General features: G+C 32.7%; 1 protein-coding gene across 2 annotated transcripts in view; it reads left to right on the forward strand.

The window, feature by feature from the left end:
- The window catches only part of ADAMTS6 (ADAM metallopeptidase with thrombospondin type 1 motif 6), a 294,254-nt gene that overhangs the window by 124,703 nt on the left and 146,093 nt on the right, over window positions 1-23,458 (forward strand). For both annotated transcript variants that reach the window (XM_044268162.1, XM_044268174.1), the window contains exons 8-9: window positions 2,567-2,610; window positions 6,748-6,853. In XM_044268162.1, coding sequence (XP_044124097.1) covers window positions 2,567-2,610; window positions 6,748-6,853 — 150 coding nt within the window. The remainder of the gene's footprint in view (window positions 1-2,566; window positions 2,611-6,747; window positions 6,854-23,458) is intronic.

A 23,458-nucleotide genomic window follows, 5' to 3' on the forward strand; every position in this document is an offset into this window, starting at 1 on the left:
TCTGGCTAAATATTTAAAATCTACTTGGTATTAATGGAAATACATAAATCGTAATTTCTCTTGGTGAATATAGACTAGGGAAGGATACAATGTGAATTGAATGCAAAAGCCACAAGGAATCGACATGTCTTTGTCCTATTTAGTATCTTACAGAGAATTCTATAGATATGTTAGAGGATTAGGAAAAGTTGAAGAAAAAGCAAATACAATGATCTCAGTCTAAGATGCTTTAGCTTGCATTATTTGTTGATGACTTAAGCTTTTATATAAATATTTTGAGCAGTCATGATAGTATGAAATAATGTTCATCATGAGTATAACATAAAAGGTGTACGTAAAATGAAAGCAGTGAGAAAAGACTGCTATGAGGGGGAAATATAAGTTGTATTTGCCTATAATCTTCAAAATTTTTGCCTAGTTTACCTCCTAAAATAATTTGGAAAATTGACACACAGCTTTCACATTTTAAAGTTGCTATCAAAAACACTTTTTAAAATAAATTTAAATAGTTACAGAGATTATAGTTAAAAATATACATTGTATGTGTATTTTAAATACATTTTCTCAAAACTTTGGAGTTGTCTATTTCCTTGAATCATGAAAAATGTTCACCATATAATCCGTGGGCTAAATCAACGCTTATTGCCAAACTACTTAGCCATGTCAGACTTGACAATCAATGACAAAACTGACTTCATTTTTTAGATCAAATAAACATATTAATACACTCCATGAAAACCATCTCACTTCTGAATTCTAATTGTGAGATAGCTGTATAGATTGATTTGTAAGCAGTCAGAAGGACTGACAGAAAGACAGTCTTGCCAGGATAAAATAAGCATCATCCCCTTTTGTTTTTCTTGCTTTATTCAAAAGGATTGACCCCAGGATCAATGCATTCTTGAATTATCTCTTTGCTTACATTCTGGAGACCTTTACACCCAGGAGGCAGTGCACCATAACGATGTTTGGGATGGGTGAGAAATAAGCTTTCTTTTTTGTAAAGTAGAAAGAGGGCAGTTGTGAAAAGCAAAAGAGTAAAGGGAAGCTGGTGGCTTGCAAGTGCTTGCATTCTCAGGCAGATCCGTTTTAGGAAAAAGCATATATGGAATTTGAGAATTTGGATATAGATTCCATTTAGACATTTATATCTGCATTACCCATGAAAAGTCTGTTTACATTTTCCTGAGGTGGATTGTGTCTTCTTAACATCATAGGCATTATACAGTATAAATTGATTTTGTGACACCCATAATATATTTTCTGATGGTTTGGTAAATATACCAAGTACCTTTTCTATCTCTTACATTCAAGAATGTACCAGGTATTGCTATTGTGTGGTTTGCGAATTAAAAGCCAAGAGGGAGATGAGTATGTGAATGCTCAGAAGAGAAAGCTATGCAAGAGGAGAAATCCCTTTCCCCAAATGTAAAGTGTAAAAGGTGAAGAGTTTGAAACTCTAAAAATAGGCAAAAGATATCTTCAGGGATTTTAATGAGTTCAACAGTGCAGTTGTATGCTGGATGTGATATTTGTTTTTTGAAAATACATTTTGATCTGGTGAACAAGAATGGGATTAATTATTAATCCCTTCCCCAAGTAGTGTGGACTAACCATTATTTATATACAATCAATGAACTTACAACTGGGATTTTCCTGTAGCATGTGAAATTTCATATTTTACCTGAAAAGCTTTTCACTTCTAGCATAAAACATAGCCAAATAAAAATGGTCAGACTTTTTAAATTTATTTTTTATTCTCACTTTAGAAAAGGAATATTTTTGATTTTAAAGATTAGTTTACAAGAATATTATAAAAATGCTTAAAATAGGTGTTCACATCAATACTGATTTAGCATTCTAAATGGAATATATTCTAAATACACAACATTACTTGTGGACTTCATCTTTTGTATTGAGTTGTAATGCAATGTAACACAAGTTTAGCCAACATTAGGAAAGCTTCTATTGAGCTAATTGTTTAGCTGTTTGCAGATTCTGTAAAAATATTTGTATTTTAGCTGTGCTAAATTTCTGGTATGCAATGTAATACCAATTTTATTCCCATTCCTGTATTGTGTTAATTTTTTTAAACAAGAACCTGTGTTAAAGTTGAAGGAATGCCAGATAGTGCTTATAGCTCAGAAGTATAAAACACAGTCTATGGTATAATAAAAAATATATTCCATCAAGTTCAGAGATAGGGGATAAAAAACTACCCATTTGCTTTTTTGTAGAAGCAGTAGCAATCTGTAGACAAGCTATTCTAGCTTCAAAACAGTATGGTAGATGGTTTTATGGAACTTGCAATTACAGAAATCCACTTTAACCTTTCTTTCTTACTGGCAGGTGTCCCATTGGCTTGTAGCCAGAGGCTGTGAGTGTAGTGCAGCCAGTGTGTCCCCCAGAGTGCTGAAAATGCCCACACTCCAGCTGGCTGCTCATAATTGCACTGATTGTAGTCTGACAACCCAGAGCTCTAAGAAAGAAATGTGATGAATATACGAAAATACTTTACAAATCTGATCAGATTACAAATTTCATCTCTCTTTTTTCTCCTCTATAGATATGATATCTGCACTTATAAAAATAAGCCCTGTGGAACATTGGGTAAGTTTTTATAAAGGGAGGACAGTCCAGATTGTCTTTTTGGTCCAGTGGATCTAGTTTTTATCATTAATTTGGTCGTTTTCCTTTTTGGCACATCTGAAATTACTCCTATAAATTGTTAAACCTGACCCATGTGGGTATGTCACTTACTAGGAAACAAGTAAAATGATGACTAGAAACAACTTAGAAGATGATTCTAAAATCTTCAAACAATAATGGTGACTCAAAAGTTACCAGTCTATAATGTATTTTCCAAAAATCCCAAGGAATTTGAGAGCAAATGAAAGCATGCAACATCTTCAAATATCAGGCTAGGAAAGGAAAGGGGGAAAATTGGGGGTATACTTAAAAGGGAGACATTGTGTTCTTAATATACCTTGGTACAATTTTTTGGAGCAAGTATATTCCTATAAACGAAGACATCGGCAAATTTTAGTACCTGAGCAACAATAAAAAAAAATTGTAAAATATTACAGCCAGCAGTAGAGAGAGAGGACAGGATTATCTTTCTTGTGCTTCCCAAATATTTGTTTTTTAAAAAGCATTTCTGCAGTATTCTAGAATTTAAAACATCACATTTTGTTGTAGAGCATAACTTCCTTCTGGTTAAAAGTTAACTGCAAATACAAATGGGGGGAAATGATAGCTTTTAAGTAGACTAAATTGTTAAGCAACCAGAGTTATTTTTAAGAATGGGAGGTTTTTTTTTTTCCTAAGATAATTTTTTTAGTGTCATAGAGACTTGCTACAGACTCAAAAGTTAAGCACCTGAAGGTGAATTTTCTAGTTTCTCTATGACAAGTCTCAGTTTTCTTATCTGTAAAGGAACAATTCTGAAATCTATTCCTATGCCCCTCATAAGAATTTTGGGAAGATCAAATTTAAGTAGAGGTGAGAGAAAAGGTGTTACCCAATTTCCTGGGGAAATTTAAAAAGTCCTCTCTGTAGAGATTAAAATTTCTCTTCATTTTTTTCTGCCTTTCCTGTCTTCTTCTATTCCATTTCCCTCAGGGTTTAAGTCTAAAGAAGAAATCCCAATTAGCCAACGATCAGTATTTAGGGTAGAGAAGTTTGCTGGTTAAAAAGCATAATGTAGAAAGAGCTTTCTCTGCTTAGAGATTTCAAATAAAAAAGATTTAGTTTTTTAGGTTAACTAGAGCAATACAATCCTTTGGAAAGGACCCTGTAGTGGAAACTGGAAGCTATCAACTGGCTTTGACATTTTCAGTGCATTATCTTTCCCACTTTATTTAGATCTTTGTTTCTCAATTCCTTATCTATGAAGTAGGAGCAGTATCTCCCCTTATGTGACAGGGAAATTGTAAAAATCACTTAAAGGAAAAAAAATATGAAGATGTTTAATAAAGAAGTACTTTAAAAATGTACTGGTATTATTATTTGTTGTGGAAATTATACTGTTTAACTTAACCTGTCTGTTATTTTTTAATATCTATAAGCATTTGCTAAGTGCTTGATCAATTTTAAATACGATAGACACTAAGCTTCAAAGGAGGTATAAGCTAGAGTTTGTATTTTTCCTATATATACATATTCTGAGGAAATACATATGTATATATCTACCCATTCTATCCTGCTTTTTGAAGGTAAGATTGTTTGCACTGAGATGTATTCTTCATTAGGACATTGGTAATAACACTGCCTGTACTTATGTTGTTATTTTTACCAAAGTAGATTCAAGATATGCTTCTACCCTACATCTCTTTCTTTCCCAAATATATTTCCCAATTTTTATAGCTTATTAATTTCCAAAATCAATACATTAGTACTTTGATACATGTCAATGCATTTTCAAGCTCAGTATAAATTATTTTTCAAATTATAAACCATTATAGATTATTTTTTATACTATCTCATGGTGAAAACTGAATGTGTATAGATACATATGTTGACTTTCATATGTGAAAAATACATCATCAGTACAGAATTGGTCATGTTTTTTCTTTCTGGGTGGTCATTCCGGCAACTTTCATATTGGTTTTTATGCTAATACTTGCATATTATCCTGCTTAGTACCTTTGATGACCAATTGTAACATGGCTAACTAAGTAGATTTAAGGGTGCAAACTGTGGCCATCAAACTGAGGAAATCTAAATGACCCAAATAGTAATTAAACCCCTATTAACACAATCACACGTAAGAACTTTGACAGCCTCAATTTTATAGGAATACAGAAAGTTGTAGGGGTTGTGAAAATAGATTAGCGTCTTAATTATTTTATTTCAGTAAACATTTAGCTCTGTATTTTTAACTAATAGTTATTTTACAAATATGTTCTTCCTGAAGTTGTTCTTTTAGTAGAACAACTAAGTTAATTTTATATCAGATAGAGATGTAAATCTGTGCTTGCAAATACATCTTGGGGAGTCATTGAGAATTCTCTGTTAAAAATATTACCATATGGTATATATCAAACGGTCACAATAACAACAAACAAAAATTTAACCCATGGAATAATATATTTTGTGACATATAAGAAATGTTAATTTAACAATAATTACTCTTAGTAATTCTTTTTTAACCAAATTTCATAAAGCTCAAAACAGAAACAGTATTCAAACACTGTGGCTTTGTTCTTCCCATATCATGGATGATATTGAGCTCAATAGCTTAGCCAGATAATCTACTAAAAACTTTTTTGGTATTCTTTCTCTCCCAGCTTTCTCTCAGTGGAATTTAGAACTAACATTTATTAAATATTTTTAATTAACCAAAAATTTAAGTCACTTTGCCCCAACTAGTCCCTCTTTTTACTTCCTCTTCTTTAGGTCCCAAGACTTCTAAGTAGATAAAAGGGCACAAAAAGGATAAAACTAGTATTTACAATAACTCAGAGGCAGAAATCAACCCCTTCCCCAGCTCCTGCTCCTTCCACATAAAACAGTAGGAAAAGCAGTCTATTAGCAAATTTAGCACAGACCTCAAATCTGTTCCAGTGTGGCTATTATGTTCATATTTTACATTAGAAGTTACAGAAAAACAATTTCTGTAGCTTTCTTGTCAGTAAAAATATTAATTGAATAGCTTTTACTGTTCCAAGTTAGTGTCACTGGGAAATTATACATAGCATGGAACATTGCTTACTGCAGTCAGTAAATATTCCTTGAATTAGATTCAAATCACTTTTTGTGGTTAGATAATTATTATTTGGATAACGATAGTAGACTAGTAACATATAAAATTTTTTTCCTACTTTTTCTTCAATTTCTTTTAAATAACTTTCGTTCCTTATATGTGTTAAGTATAATTTGGCATCTGTTTCCTTATAACACATGACATTTTTCACACAAAAATTCTTTTTTCTGAGTACTGTTTTAAAGTTATGTACTAATTCACAGGGCGTGATATTCATTTGCAAGTAAATATGAAAGCTTTTACAAGCTAAAATTCCCAAGGGAGGAACATAACATTTCACTAGAATCAATGAATTACCACTGTAGTTTTGGTTTATTAGTAAATCTAATGTGTTGAAGGGGGATGGGAAAGGGGATAACCACTTACTGTGCAAATGTCTTTCTTTCCATTAAAATACCTAAATAAATTGTTGCATCACTATCAGGACTTCTTTCAGAAGATTAAAAAAATTCAAAACCTTCTATTTTTAACAGTTCTCATTTTTCTCTTTTGAATCATTCATTTTTGCTTTTATTAAAAAATGTCATAAAAAAACATTTGGGATTCCCTTTTTTTGGTAACTAAAAAGTTGCTTGTATATTTTTATGAATCCACTAAACTTAAACAGATCTCTTTAGAAAAATAATGTGGATATATTTTGCTTTCTACAGCCTGAAGAATGTTAAAATTGAAATGCTTTCTTGAATTCCCTCTTCTGGCTCAAGTTACTAGGTGGTCCCAAGTTACCAGAAGTAAAATTTATAAATCTAACCCCTAGTCTAGACATTTTCCAGCACTGACTGCAGTTCAAAAAATATTAATGTCTAGCCGGCAAAGTGAAACTCCCCCCAGTGATTTTGCAAATGACTAGAAAGTTAACCTTTTGCCAACTGCTCCTTCTGTGCATGGAGGTTATTAAAAAGAATCCAGGCATTTATAACTATGGGCTTTTTAAGACTGAAACACCTTGGCTTGACCCTTTGTGTCTCCTTCTGTTTATTCAGGCTTGGCCTCTGTGGCTGGAATGTGTGAGCCTGAAAGGAGCTGCAGCATTAATGAAGACATTGGCCTGGGTTCAGCTTTTACCATTGCACATGAGATTGGTCACAAGTGAGTGAGTTTAAGAAAATCAAAATAAATTTTAGAACTCCACTCTTTTGAGCAACTCATAACTACTGTGTAGAGTGCCTGTGCCCAAACATGCTTTACCTCCTTTTTGTCTGATTTCAGTAGAGAATGTTATCATTTGGGGTATTGGGATAAATCATTTTAAGAACTAGAGACTTGTTAAATAATCTTTCTGATTCAGTGACCCATATTTTTAGAGTGGTGAATGAACCACACTTAAGTTTTGTTATATATATTTAAAATAATTTACCTTTAGCATGGTCTGCTTATCACCCAGTTCCTCGAAGTTAAATTGTTTAAATGATCTTTCTTTTCCTCAAATGACAGTACCTATGTATTTTAAAATCATCATTGATACCACTACCATAAAATCTACTTTGACTTTTCACTCTTCATACAGCTGTGAACATACTTTTTCCAGACATAAAGTTTGTGCAATCAGTGCTATGTAACTTTTATGTTTTCAGGTGTAATATGTCATTGAAATTAAAAAATTAAAAAAAAAAAAACAAACCCAGTCCAAACTGATGTTACAAAAAGTAGTGAGATATCATTCTCATCACATTTTAGGAGTATCTGGAGTTCTTAATATTTGTTTTAAATAATTCTGTGCCAAAAACTGTCCTTTGGCTATCCCCCCACATGCACACACATAGCAATAAAATCCTTACTTTCTTTTTTTCAAACAACAGGCAGTAGTAAATGTAAAAGCCTGCTCATGTGGAAGGAGAGAATTTTGAAAACTTTAAAAGGATAGTCAAACATTTTCAACTAAAACAAGCAGCCTACTTGCAGGAACTCCTGACATTTGTATGATTTAAGTTTTACAGTCTGCTTTTTGGTAGAGAAATGGATGTGGAAAAAAGAACAAATGAAAATGAATGTTTAGTATATGCTTGCTCAGAGGTCATTCCTGAGATAAATCTGTAGTTCAGCTTTTTTTTTTTTTTCCAAATTGGAGAGTGAAATTGAGTCAGTCTGTTGCATTATTTTGAAGATCGTGATTTAAATTTTACCAAATTAGTGTTGATTTATGTATAAAGGTGAGTAACCAAGTTTAAACCTAACTTGATTCAGACATGAGGAAAAGTCAGTATTACACTTTTAACGAAGGCCCAGATATATTGGTATTCTAGTTTTCATTGCAGTAAATTAGCCAAGGAAACAAAAAGGGAAGGCCCTTCTAACCAGTCAGTTTATCTTCAATGCACTTAAAAGTCTGGCTCATTAATGACTGTCATAATCTTATGCAACCAGACTGAATTTAATAGGTTCTGCTAGATTCAATTAAATTGAAAGGTTAGGACATGTTAACATACAGCAGATGAATAATGTGTGTATGAGAGCACTGTTACCTCATGCAGTCACAAGTTAGTCAATGTCAACATATGCATTATAAGTCTCCTTCTTGTATGTGCTTAAATAGCTGAGGTAAGGGTTTATCTCTCTTTGTATCTTTTATTGTGATGAAGATTCTAACTGACCAGCTCTCAGCCTTGCTAGATTTTTGTTGCTGTTATTGGTCTCTTGAGTAATTCCTCTTAATTCTTCCTAAGATGAATGGCATATGCCTTATGTAGGGGATTATGAAAGAGAAGTAGAATATGAATACCTTTTAGGATCTATATGCTTTGAAGTAACTTTATTTCACAGCTAATTCTTGTTTGATAATGTGACTGCTTAAATGAGGAGGGGGAATATACAAAATGCTTTATATTGAGATCCAGAAGAAATGCTTCCACTCAAAAATGGTATTTGACAAGCAAAAAATCAGCTGTCCTTCTATGTCCAGTTGATTAATATGTCCGTATCTTCCATTCCCTTTTCCCCAGACAACCTGGGCAGGGTAGGTTTAACATATATTTTTTGATATATCAAATTATTATTTGCTCAGTTAGGGAAAGTCTCTTTTATGAATGAAGATACCTTTACTTGTTTTTAAGATCTTAGTGTTTAGCTTTAAGAAACTTAAAAAGTCAACTCTGGTACAACTCATGGCATCCCTAAAATACTGTGTTCCCTATTCTTCCTGAGAAAAAGCAACAGCCATGGTAAATATGTCAAGTATAGTTTTCAGTTTAAATTCATTGAAGTTTTATAACTTGTATCATTTAGTTGGATGGATGTTAAGTGATGTGATGATATCTGCAGATTTATCACAATGAAGAATTTTTTTTTAGATTTTATTTATTTATTTGACAGAGAGAGAGAGAGATCACAAGTAGGCAGAGAGAGGTGGGGGAAGCAGGCTTCCTGCTGAGCACAGAGCCCAATGCGGGGCTCGATCCCAGGACCCTGGAATCATGACTTGAGCTGAAGGCAGAGGCTTTAACCCACTGAGCCACCCAGGCACCCCCGCAATGAAGAATATTTGATATGAGTTACTGAAAAGTGCCCCCACTGAATCACTAGATCAGTGGAAGATTTTCTAGTATTCTTTACAGTGTGTAAAATATGGTTTTGCACCCACTGTATACTTGTGTAGGGATGGATATACTATCTATTTTGAACAGCTATGGGATAACTTTTTTTCTTTTGCTAGGCCTTAGTGACAATTTCTTTTTTTTCCTTCTTTTTCTTTTTTTCTTTTTTCTTTCTTTCTTTCTTTCTTTCTTTTTTTTTTTTTGGTGACCTGTATGGGGATCAAATTAGCAACCGTTTTATTTCTCTTTGTGCCTTTGTGAAAATAAGAAATTAATTTTTTTGTAAAATAAAAGATTGAGGGTTTATGCTATATTTAAATAACATGTCTAGCTTTAATGTAGCTATAAGCCAAAGGTAATTAATGAAACCTTACAGAAAAGAATGCCCATTGAAAGATTTTTTAATTAACTATGTAGTTGCTATAGGTTTCATCAATGGAAAAAAGTATGATGTTGAAGAATTCAACCTGACTTCTTACATACTGAGAAAACTAATGTTTCCAAACTGTACAATAATAAAAAATATGTTTTTAAAAGATTCTATTTATTTATTTGACAGAGAGAGAGAGAAAGAGAGGGAACACAAGCAGGGGGAGTGGGAGAGGGAGAAGTAGGCTTCTCGCTGACCGGGGAGCCCAATGCGGGGCTCTATCCCAGGACCCTGGGATCATGACCAGAGCTGAAGGCAGAAGCTTAACAACTGAGCTACCTAGGCATCCCAAAAATAAATAATCTTAAAAAGAGATCTTAAAAATATTCATAATTTTTAGGGATGCATATTGAAGTATGCACGACTGAAATGACAGAATGTTTGATATTTACTTTTAAAAGAAAGTAGGAAAAAAAAGAGAAATATGGGGCATGTGGGTGCCTGCCTTTGGCTGAGGTCATGATCCCAGGGTCCTGAGATCAAGCCCTGCATCAGACTCCCTGCTCTGCGGGAGGCACGCTTCTCCCTCTCCCACTCTCTCTGCTTGTGTTCCCTCTCTTGCTGTCTATCTCTCTGTTAAATAAATAAAACCTTTAAAAATAAAGAGAGAGAGAGAGAAAGCAAGAATAGTAACATCTTGAATTTTATTATCTTGATAATGTATGGATGCGAGTTCATTATACTACTCTCTCTACTATTGTGGATGTCTGATTTTTTTTTGCAAAAAAGAATAGGTACTACAATCATAAATCTTTTAGTTGACTTAGCTCATTTAATATTTAATTATGATTTAGTGAACTGTAACTGATTTTGACAAAAGTTATGGAAATGTTAAATGTTTTAGTGAAAGCTGCACATATATATTGGTCTTTCTTTTGGAAATCAGTATCAATGTTTGGTTTTGCCAATAGGGATACAAAAGACTGGATAGGAGATTTTTTTTTTCTTTCTTTTAAAGGAGTTATGCGACAGGCTTCAGGATAAAATTGTAAATTAGTTACTTGTGTTAGGAAGCTCTTATTACCATTTTCTTTAATCTGAATTTCCTTTTTCTTGCTACAAATACCTAGGTGTCTCTAAATGCTTGATCAGGGCTATACTTTCATAACAGAAGGCTAATTAATACACCAAGGAAATTTTAGGATTTGGAACTAGTATTTGAGATTGTATTTGGGACTTTAATGCCTTTGTCTAGTTTTGGTATCAAAATAATGTTAGTCTAAGAAGTATTCTGTGTGTTCTGGAAGAGTTTGCATCCCTTGAGTACATTTTAAAATATCATTTAAGTATAATTTACATACACTAAAGATACTTTTGTGTGTAGTTCAATGAATTATAGCAAATGTATATAACCATTTACCTACTACAATTAAGATATCAACATTTTCATTACCTAAAAAAGTCCCCTTGTTCCCTTTTACAATCTCCACTCTCCTCCCCTTTTCCCTGGGCTCTGACAGCCACAGATATACTTTCTATCACTATAGATTAAGTGTGTCTTTTATATAGTTCCAATTAAGTCAACTTATATAAGGGGTACTCTTTGTATCTAATTTCTTTCCCTTAGCACAAAAGATTTTGAGATTCACCCATGTTGTTATGTGTATCAGTAGCTTTTTTGGTTTCTTTTCTGAATGGTATTCCTTATAAATACCACATTTTCCCCCCTAGTTTGGGGCTATTATGATGAATAGGACTGCTATGAACATCCATGTACAAGTATTTGTTTGGACATATACTTTCATTTCTTTTGGATGGTACTGCTGGTAGTATGGTACATGTTAGGTTCACTTTACCATGAACTATTTCTCAAAGTGTTTATATACCTTTCTGCATTCCCACTAACAATCTATGAGAGTTCTGATTACTTCAAGATCCTTGCTAACATTTGGTTGTGTCTTTTTTATTTTAGCCATTATTATACATTTTAGTGACATCTCATTGTAATTTTAATTAATCATCTATTTTCTGATAATGATGTTAGTGATGATCAGCATCTTTTCATATGTTTATTTGTCATTCATTATCTTCTTTGAATGTTTATTCAAATCCTTTCCCACAGTTTGTTTGTTTGTTTGTTTGTTTGTTTTTTCAAACTGAAGTGTCTCTTTTTATTGAGTTGCAGGAGATTTCAGTATATCCTGGTAAAAAAAATCTTTGTCTTATATACATAATGTGAATATTTTCTCCAGCTCTTTTGTTTGCCATTCATCTTTTAATGGTTTTGCCATTCATTTTTAATGGTTTTTTTTGAAAAAAAATTTTTTTTAAATTTTGATGAAATGTAATTAAAATTTTTTCTTTGTATGATTTGTGTTTTTTTGTGTCCTAAAATGTCTTTGCCTACTTCAAAATTGTGAAAATTTTCTTCTATATTTTTGCGTAAAGTTTTATACTTTTAGCTTTTCTATGAAGACCTATGATCTATTCTGAGGTTATTTTTTTGTATAGTATAAAGTAAAGGTTGAGGTTCTTTTTCTGTCACAAGTATCTAGTCATTTTAGTATGATTTGTTAAAACAATTGGTTGTAGTTTTTTCTTTTTAAAAATTTTAGTTTTTCAAAGACAGCAAGAAAGCACGAGTGAGGTTGGGGAAGGGGGCAGAGGGAGCTGGAGGGGGAGAATCTAAATCAGGCTCCATGCCTAGTCCAGCCCCCATGTGGGGCTCAATCTTACAACCCTGAGATCATGATCTGAGCACAAATCAAGAGTCGTATGCTCAACTGACTGAGCCATATCAGAATATAGTCATATATATTGAAATAGGAACTGTTTTATTTTCTGGAAGAGTTTGTATAGATAAGGCCAATGGTACTTTTTCCTTAAATGTTTGATAGAATTCCCCAGTGAGTCCATCTGAGCCTGGATTTTTTTTTTATGGGAAGATTGTTGATTAATAATTTAGTTTATTAATTAAATATAGGATAGCTTATTATCTAAATCCTCTGAAAATTTTTTTGTTAATTGTCTTTCAAAGTATTTAGACTATTTCAACTAAATTGTCAAATTAATTATAATATTCTCTTGTCTTTTTTAATGTCTGTCATATAGTGTTATTCCACCATTCATTCTTGATATTTGTAATTTGTGTTTTCTCCTTAATTTCTTTTTTCTAGCTTTATTGACATATAATTAACAAATAATATTGTATAATTTTAAGGTGTACAAAGTGATGATTTGATACATGTATATATTGCAAAATGATTGCCATGATAAGGTTAGTTAACACATCATATAATTATCTTTTTGTGTGTGTGTGCTGAGAACATTCAAGATCCACTCTCTTAGCAATGTTCAGGTATACAATACAGTATTGTTAACTATAGTCACAATACTCTACATTAGACCTTCAGAACTTATTCATTGTATAACTGGAAGTTTATATACTTTGAGTATCTCCCCATTTCCTTCACACCCTAGTCCCTGACAACCACTAGTTTACTCACAGTTTCTAGGAGTTCAGCTTTTTAAAATTACATGTAAGTGAAATCACACAGTATCGGTCTTTGATCTTACTTATTTCACTTCATGCCCTCAAGGTTCATCCTCATGGAAACAAATGGCAGGGTTTTTGTCCTTTTTATGACTGAATATGATATATAAATATCATATAGTCCTTTTTATTACAATGTGATATATGAATATACATTACACACACATCTATAGATGGTTTGGGGGAGCTTGAACATTTTAACAATAACTCTTCCTATCCATTAACAAGAGATATCTTCAAATTTATTTCTGTTTTCTTCAATTTTTTTTATCAATTGCTTATTGTCTTCAGTATACAGGTCTTTTACCTCTTTGATTAAATGTAGTTCTTTTTAAAAAAAAATTTAACTAGGTTAAAAAAACTTAATTAGGGGTGCCTGGGTGGCTCAGGCACTTAAGAGTCTGCCTTTGGCTCGGGTCATTATCCCAGTGTCCTGGAATGGAGCCCCGCAACAGGCTCCCTGCTCAGTGGGGAGCTTGCTTCTCCTTCTCCCTCTTACACTCTCCCTGCTTATGCTCTTTTGCTCTTTCTCAAATAAATCAGTGCCCTGCTTAAGTTTATTTCTAATGATCTTATAGTTTCGGATACTACTGTATATGGTATCATTTTATTTCTTTTTAGATTGTTCATTGTTCTAGTGTATAGAAACACAACTGATTTTTGTATGTTGACTTTGTAGTTTGCACTTTACTGAATTTGTTTATTCAGACCATTTTTTGGTAGAGTCTTTTGGATTTTCTCTATATAAGATCATGTCATCTCTGAGCAGAGATGGTTTGCCTTTCATTTCTTTTTGTTGCCTGATCGGTCTGCCTAGGACTTACTATGTTGAATAGGAGAGGTGGGTGTATAGAGGATACTCTTGATTAGATATTCTTCCTGATTTTAGAGGAAAAGCTTTAAAGTTCACTGTTGATTATAATATACTTATGGGCTGGTCATGTATGGCTTTTATGATGTCAAGGTTTGTTGCTTCTATATACCCACATTGTTGAGAGTTTTTAAAATGAAGGGACATTGAATTTTGTTAATCCTTTTTCTTTATCTTCTGAGGTCCTCATATGATTTTTATTTTTCATTCTATTAATGTGATGCATCACACTGATTTACATGTATTGAGTCATCCTTGCATCTCAGAGATGAATCTTACTTGATCATAGGGTAAGATCATCTTTGTATTGTTAAACTCATTTTTCTGATTTTGTTGAAAATTTTGTTGGAAATTTTGTTGAAAATTTATGTATCTATATTCATCAGGGACATTGGCCTATAGTTTTCTTCTGTTGAATGTATTCTGGCTTTGCCAGAGGGAAATGCTGGTTCTTTGTGGAAGACTTTGGGGTATTTGTTTCTTTTCAGTTTTTTAGAAGAGTTTAAGAAGGATTAGCAATAATTCTTTAAATGTGAATTCACCAGTGAATTTATCGGTCCCTGGGTTTTTCTTTTTTGGGAGGTTTTTGGTTATTAATCTGTCTCTGCACTTGTTATTGGTCTGTTAAGAATTTCTATTTCTTCTTCATTGAGTCTTAGTGGGTTATGGTTTTGGGAATTTTTCCTTTTCTTCTATCTTATTTAATTTGTTGATGTATCATTGTTTGTAATTGTCCCTTATCATTTTTGTATTTTTGTGGTATCAATTGTAATGTCTTTTCTTTCATTTTTGTCTATATTTATTTAATTATTTTTTCTAGTTACTCTAAGTTTTGTCAATTTGGCTTGTCGTTACAAAAAAATCACCTCTTGATTTCACTGATCTTTTTTATTGATTTTCTAGTCTCTCACTCATTTCTTTTCTGATCTTTGTTATTTTTTCCTACAAAATTTGGCCTTATTTTGTTGCTTTTTTTTCTAGTTCCTTGAGGCACAAAATTAGATTGTTTATTTGAAATGAGATCCCCTCCCCTTTTTTTTTTAAATAATATCAGCGTTTATCACTATACTCGTCCCTCTAAGAATTGCTTTTGCTAGTACTGTCAGTTTGGTATGTTGTTTTTCCACTTATATTTGTCTAAGTAGTTTTTTTGTTTTAAGTAGTTTTTTTTTACACTTTTGATTCCTTCTTTGACCCATTGATTGTTCAACTGTGTGTTGTTTTTGTGAATTTCCATGTTTTTGTGAATTTCTCTTTTTTTTTCCTGTTGATTCTTACTATTGTACTACTATCTAATAACAGAGTCTTGAAATGATTTCAGTATTAAAAAAATTTAGGGCATACAATTATTATTACAAATACAATCTATACTCCTTTTAGCAAATGTTTATTATTGTGCCAAGTGTAGAAGTCAAAAGTATCAACACCCAGGGATCCCATCATAACTGAAATTCAAATTTTTCTATTCTATCCATTGTGGGTCTTTTTGTTAGTGGATAATATGCATACGTACTATATATGAATTATTATTTTTTATTAAGTTTTTAATTTTAATTCCAATATAATTAACACACAGTGTTATATTAATTTCAGGTGTACAATATAGTGATTCAGATATTCTGTACATTAGTCAGTGTTCATCATGATAAGTGTACCCTTTAATCCCCTTCACCTACTTCATCCCTTCCCCATCCACCTCTTCCCTTGTAACCATCATTTGCTCTCTATAGTTAAGAGTCTGTTTTTTGGTTTCTCTCTCTCTCTTTTATTCCCCTTTGCTTGTTTATTTTGTTCTCTAAATTTCACATATGAGTGAAATCATATGGTATTTGTCTTTCTCTGATTGATTTACTTCCCTTAGCATTATACTCTAGCTCCATCCATGTTGTTGCAAAGACCAAGATTTCATTCTTTTTTATGGCTAAATAATAGTCTATTGTGTGTATGTGTACATCTTTATCCATTCATCTTCCATATCATTCATCCATATCACATCTTTATCCATTCATCTGCCAATGGGCACTTGGAGAGCTTCCATAATTTGGCTATTGTAAATTCAATATTTTTAAATTTTTTAAGACTTTTGTAGTGACCTATTGTAAGATGTGTCCTGGTAAATGTTATGTGGGTGCTTGAGAAGAATGTGTATTCTGCTAATATTGGATAGAAAGATCTGTATAGTGTCTAAAGTAGTTCCACTCAGATGTTTCTTCATTTCTAAGTGATGCATTGTTGAAAATGGGGTATTAGAATCCCCAACAATTTTTCAAAATTATTTTATTATTTTATTATCTTCACTTAGCCACTGTATAGTATGTCAGTTTTTGATGTAATATTCAATGATTCATTAGTTAGGTGTAACACCCAGTGCTCATCACAACACATGCGCTCCTTAATACCCATCGCTCTGTTACCCCCTCCTTTCTGAAACCTTCAGTTTGTTTCCTGGGGTCCATAGTCTCTCATGGTTCATCCCTATCTCTGATTTCTCCCCCTACAGATTTCCTTCTCTTTCCCTATGGTCCTCTGTGATATTGCTTATGTTCCACAGATGAGTGAAACCAGATGATAATTATCTTTCTCTGCCTGACTTACTTCACTTAGCATAATCCCCTCCAGTTGCATCCATGTCAGTGCATATGGTGGGTATTCATCCTTTTTGATGGCTGAATAATATTCCATGTATATATGTGCCACATCTTCTGTATCCATTCATCTGTTAAAGGGCATCTCATCTCCTTCTACAGTTTAGCTATTGTGGACTAGAATCCCCACAGTTATTATACTGTGTTTATTTCTTGTTTTAATTCTGTTTTTGTTTGTTTTACACACTTTGGGAATCCAGTGTTGGGTGTGTACCTATTTACAATTTTTAAATCCTCCTTATAGATTGACCCCTTTTTTATTATATATGACCTACTTTGTCTCCTATTACAGCTTTTGAGTTAAAGTCTGTTTTGTCTGGTAAAAGTTTAGCTATTTCTCGTCTCTTTGGGTTTACATTTGCATGGAATATCTTTTTCCATCTCTTCACTTTGCACCTATTTTTTCTTTAAAGCTGAGGTGAGTCTCATATAGGCAGTGAATAGGTCAGTCTTATTTTTTTATCCATTTTGTCACTCCCAAGTTTTTTGATTAGAGAATTTAATCCATTTACATTTAAAGTAATTATTGCTATCTAAGGACTTAGTAATGCCATATTATTATTTGTTTACTGACTCTTTTGTAATCCCTTTGTTTCTTTCTTTCTCTCTTACTGTCTATGTGAATGGATAATTTTTTTGTGGTGGTTTGTTTTGATTCCCTTTTATTTATCTTTTGTGTATCTTTGTGATTACCATGACCTTTACATAAACCATATTATAGATTTAATAGTCTGTTGTAAGATGATAACAACTTAACTTCCATTCCTGACAAAAACTTTCCTTTAATAATTTTCTCACCATATTTTACATTTTATATCACAATCTACATTTTTGTATGTCATATCAATTAAATTATTGTAGCTATTGTTATTTTTTATACTTTTATTTTATTCTTTAGCCTTTATATTAGAGTTAACATACCATCATATTATAATATTATAATATTCTGAATTTGTCTATATACTTTACCAGTATATTTTATGTTTTCCTTGTGTTCTCATGTTATTTATCAGCATCCTCTCATTTCAGTTTGAAGAACTTCTTTAAGCATTTCTTGAAAAACAAGTCTAATGATGACAAACAATTTCATCTTTTTTTAGGCCTGCAAAATTTTTATTACTCCATTTTTGAAGGACAGCTTTGCCAGGTTAAGTGTTCTTAGTGGGCAGTTTTTTTTTTTTTTTCTTTCAGCATTTTAAGTATATTTCAGTCTCTCATAGTCACAAGGGTTTTCCTCAGAAATCTGCTGATAATCTATGGGGGTTCCCTTGTATGTGAGGAATTCTTTTCTTACTGCTTTTTTTTAAATGAATTTATTTTATATATTTATTTTAGAGAGAGGGAGAGGGAGTGAAAACCAGGGAAGGGTCAGAGGGAGAGAGAGAGGCAGAGAATCAGGAGCAGACTCCACACTGAGCAGAGTCTGATGCAGGGCTCAATCTACAACCCATACAATCATGACCTGAGCCAAAATCACAAGTCAGACACTCTACCAACTGAGCAACCCAGGTGATCCTTCTTACTCTCCCCAGATTTGGGAAGTTCTCAGCGATAAAGTTTATAAATAAGCTCTCTCCCCTTTTCTCTCAGTCATCTCCTTTTGGGACTCTAATAATGTTTAGATAATTTCTTTTGATAGCATCCTGTTATTCAGATAGGCTTATGCTATGCTGTACTTTTTTTTTTTTGAGATTTTATTTATTTATTTGACAGAGAAAGAATGAGAGTGTGAACACAAGTAGGGGAGCAGCAAGCAGGAGAGGGAGAAGGAGAAGCAGGTTCCTTGCTGAGCAGGAAGCCTGATGTGGGGCTCGATCTCAGGACCCTAGGATCGTGACCTGAGCCGAAAGCAGATGCTTAACCAACTGAGCCACTCAGGAACCTCATCCTATGCTATACCCTTGATCCTTGTGACTTGTCTATTCCATTACTGGAGACCTTTATCTCCCTCCCCCTTTCACTCATTTTGCCCCTCTACCCCATCTTCCTCCACTTTAGCAACTACCAGTTTGTTCTATGTATTTAACATCATACATAACTTTTGTGAATATTGAATTCTGAACCAATTGAATTCTGAACCAATTTCTGCACAACCAGAAAACATCTTAAACATATATTACATTAATATAATACAACATATATAATCATTTTTAAACACTTGGGAAATTGATAAACTAATTATTGAATTCTTTAATTTTTATAGAAATATTCCTTTTTGTGTGACATCAAATATTAAGTCTAATAACTTTAGAAGTGCCTACTTTAATTTTAAAATCAAATTTTGAACACAGGGTTTGAGTGTATATCCAGGTATATCTGGAATAGACTAGTAGGTTATGTAATGTCTGCAGTTGGGGAAACACTATAATTACTTCTTAACTTAGTACTTTCAATACTTGAGTAGATTGCTTCAATTTTTGTTTGATATTTGTGTTAAGCATTAAAACATAGTATAATAATTCTTATATTTATTCTATAAGTATGTAATACATATTTATGTGTTTAGTTTTAAATATACATTCTCTTTAATGTGGTGGTTTGGAATGGAACTGGCAATATATCTGAGGTATGCCTATATATGAAAAACAGCTTGCTGGGATTTTGAGTGAGATTTAATGAATCTAGAAATTAAGTTGGGAAGAATTGACATCTTCAGTATTCAGTATCAATATTCAGAATCAACAAAATAATATTCAGAATCAACCATGTTGAGTCTTTCATTCCATGAACACAGAATATATTTGGATCTTTGCTTTCTCTCATCAAATCTTGTGGTTTTCTGTATATGGATCCTGTACATATTTTCTTAGATACATAACTAGGCTTTATTTATTTATTTTTGGTACTATTATAAATGGTAATTGTATTTTAAGCTTCCAATTACAATTGTTCTTTGCTAAGGATGCCTAGGTGGTTCAGTTTGTTAGGTGTCCAACTATTGCTTTCAGCTTAGATCATGATCTCATAGTTGTGAGATTGAGCCCCATATCATGCTCCAGGTTCCGCCTGAAGTCTACTTGAGAGTCTCTCTACCCCTCTCCCATTGCCCGCCCCCCTACTTGCTTGTTCTCTCTCAAAATAAATAATATCCTTAAGATAAAGAAGTTTATAATTGTTCTTTGATAGTATATTGAGAAATAGTTGACTTTTGTATACTCAATTTCATATTCTGTGCCTTTGCTGTACTTTCAGATTCATTCCAGGAGGTTTTTTATTCTATTTGGAATTTTGGACATAGACAACCTGTCCATCTGTGAACAAAGACAATTTTATATCTTTCTCTACAATCTCTATATCTTTTTGTTCATCCATTCATTCATTCATTCATTCATGTATTTATTTGCTTTTGTCTTACTGCACTAGCTAAGATTTCTAATGTGGTGTTGAATAGAAATGGTGAGAGGACAAAGTTTCCTTAAAAGTCTTAGGAGTGAAAGTGTCCAGTTTCTCATTATTAAGTGTGGCAATTATAGGGTTATTTTGTAGGTTTTGTAGATCATTTATCAAGTTGAGGAAGTTGCCTTTTATTTTTTGCTTGTTTGCATAGTTTTTATCATGAATGGGAGTTGGAGTTTGTGAGATGATTTTTCTGCATCAATCGATTTGATTATATGATTTCTTTCTTTTGCCTGTAGATGTGATGGAGTACACTAGTTGTTTTTTGGATATTAAATCAGCTTTGAATACCTGAAATAGGTCCTATGTGGTTGTAGTAGATAGTTCTTTTTATACATTGTCAGAATTGATTTGCTGATATTTATTGATGATTGTTGAATGAGAGGTATTAGTCTTTATTTTCTTTTAATGCTGGCCTCCCAGAACAAGTTAGGAGCTGTTCCCTTTGCTTCTATTTTCTGGAAAATTGCTTTAATTTCTTCCTTAAATGTTTGTTGGAATTTGCCAGTGAAAATGTCTGGCCTATTGTTTTCTATTTTGAAAGGTTTTTAATTTTTGAATTATTATCTTTATACAGAGGACTTTTCAGATTATAGATTTCTCTTTGTAGGAGTTTTTATAGCTTTTGTCTTTCTGGGAATTGGTCCATTTTAGTTATCGAATTTGTCAACATGGAGTTATTCATAGTAGTTCTTTATTATTGTGTTTTTTATGTCCAAAGATCAGTAATGATGAACTACTTTCTGATATTGCTAATCTGTCTTCTCCCTGTTTTAGCTGGTTAGCTTGGTTAGAGATATATCAATTTTATTGATCTTTTTAAAGAATCAGCTTTAGGGGTGCCTGGGTGGCTGAGTCATTAAGCATCTGCCTTTGGCTCAGGTCATGATCCCAGGGTGCTGGGATGGAACCCCATAATAGGCTCCCTGCTCCCCAGGAAGCCTGCTTCTCCCTCTCCCACTCCCCCTGCTTGTGTTCCCTCTCTCACTGTGTCTCTCTCTCTGTCAAATGAATAAATAAAATCTTTTTAAAAAATCAGCTTTAGTTTTTCTTTGTTTTCCTATTTTCAATTTCATATCTACATTTTATTTCTTTTCTTCTACATGTTTTAGACTTAAATAGTCTTTCTTTTGTTTTCTAGGGTAAAAGCTTAGTTGTTTGATTTTAGATCTTTATCCTTCTAATATATGCATTCAATGCTATAAATTTCCCTTTAAGCACTGCTTTTGCTGCATCCCACAAATGTCGATAAGTTGTATTTTCATTTTCATTAAGTTCAAAAGGTTTTTAAATTTCTCTTGAAACTTCCTTGACACATATCATTTATAGATGTGTTGTTTAATCTCCAAATATTTTGATATTTTCCAGCTTTTTTTGTTATAATTTCTAGTTAAATTCTCTTTAGGTATAAGAATGTATGATTTTTATTCTCTTAAGTTAGTTAAAGTGTGTTTTATGGCCTAGAATACGGTCTTTCTTGGTGATTATTCCATGCAAGGCAGAGAAAATTTATATTATGCAGTTGTTGGATAGAGTATTCTATAAATGTCATTTGGATTGAGTTGATTGACAAGTCATATATTCAGGTCAAATATATCCTCATATCTACTATGTTTTTAACAGTTTTCCTCTTTTGCCCTGTTTCTTTTCCCTCTTTTTTCTACCTTCACTAGTTTTAATTAAATATTTTATATGATTTTATCCTATCTCTTCTCCTAACTTATCAACTATAGTTATTTTAAAAGGTGTTAGTGTTTGACCTTGAGTTTATTATAAATTTTATAGAAAATGTATTTAACAATATATACATATGTATATGTATTTACTGTATTAATAAATTGTTATGTATGTTATAACTAGTTGAAGTCTACCTTCCATTAATAGAATCCTGCCTCGTATGTAGTACAGGTACCTATAACAGCAGACTTTTAGGGGTGCCTAGATTGCTCAGCCATTAGAGCATGGGAGTCTTGATCCTTGGAGTCATGAGTTCAAGCTCCACATCAAGGATAGAGTTTACTGGGGTGCCTGGGTGGCTCAGTGGGTTAAAGCCTCTGCCTTCGACTCATGATCCCAGGGCCCTGGGATCGAGTCCCACATCGGGCTCTCTGCTCGGCAGGGAGCCTGCTTCTCCGTCTCTCTCTGCCTGCCTCTCTGCCTACTTGTGATCTCTATCTGTCAAATAAATAAAATCTTTAAAAAAAAAAAAAAAGGATAGACCTTACTTAAAATGAAAACAGCAGCATACTTTTAATTCCTTATTTCTGTCTCTTATAACATTGCTGTTCTTCATTTCATTTAGCCATTTAATATAATTACCAGTATTTTTCCTATTTTTAGCGTTAACTTATCCTTTGTATTATTAAGAAAGACAGAGTTTATGTTTGTTTTATTTATTCCTTTTCCAATGTCCTTCTTTTTTTCTTTTTTAATGTAGATCCAAGTTTCTGACTGATATAATTTTCTTTCTTCCTAAAGAACTTCTTTTCATTTCTTGTAGTATAGGTCTGATGATAATATATTTCCCCAGCTTTGGTTTGTTTGAAAAAGTATTATTTATTTTTCACTTTTTAAAAAAGATTATTTATTTATTTATTTATTTGAAAGAGAGAGAGAGAGTGCCTGACGCCCTGAGCATGGAACCCAATGTGGGAGTTCCAACCTGACACCAAATTTGACACTTGAGCCAAAACCAGGATTCTGATGCTGAAACAACTAAGCCACCCAGGTGCCCCTTCTTTTTCACTTTTGAAGAATAACTTCACTTGATTTAAAATTTACATAGTTTCTGATAAGAAATTTTTGCTATTTCTACTCTTGTTCCTCTAAGGTAGATTCCCTGCCCTCCCCTCAACTTCTTTTAAGATTGTCCTGTGTCTTTTATCATTGTAGTTTGAATATGATATACATACATGTAGAATTTTTTATACTGAGCTGTTTGGTATTCAAACTTCCTGGGTCTTTGGGTTGGTATTTGTCATTAATTTTAGAAAATATGTGGGCATTATTCTAATTCTTAGTTTATTCTTTATTCTACTTTTGAAATTCAAATTACATGTATGTTACAACTTCAGATATTGTCCCAAATTTTCTGGATGTTCTGTTGTTGGTCTGTGTGTGTGTGTGTGTGTGTGTCTGTGTGTGTGTGTTTTAATTCTTTTTTCTTCCTGTATTGTAGATTGAGAAGCTTATGTTGACCTATCATCAAGCTCATTAATTCTTTCATTGTTGACCAGTTTAAGGATGAGACCATCAAAGGGATCTGACATTTCTATTACAGAGTTTTTTAATTTCTGGTATTTCCTTTTCATTCTTACACAGAAATTTTC

This window comes from Neovison vison, chromosome 1 (assembly GCF_020171115.1).
Source record: "Neovison vison isolate M4711 chromosome 1, ASM_NN_V1, whole genome shotgun sequence".
Lineage (NCBI taxonomy): Eukaryota > Metazoa > Chordata > Mammalia > Carnivora > Mustelidae > Neogale > Neogale vison.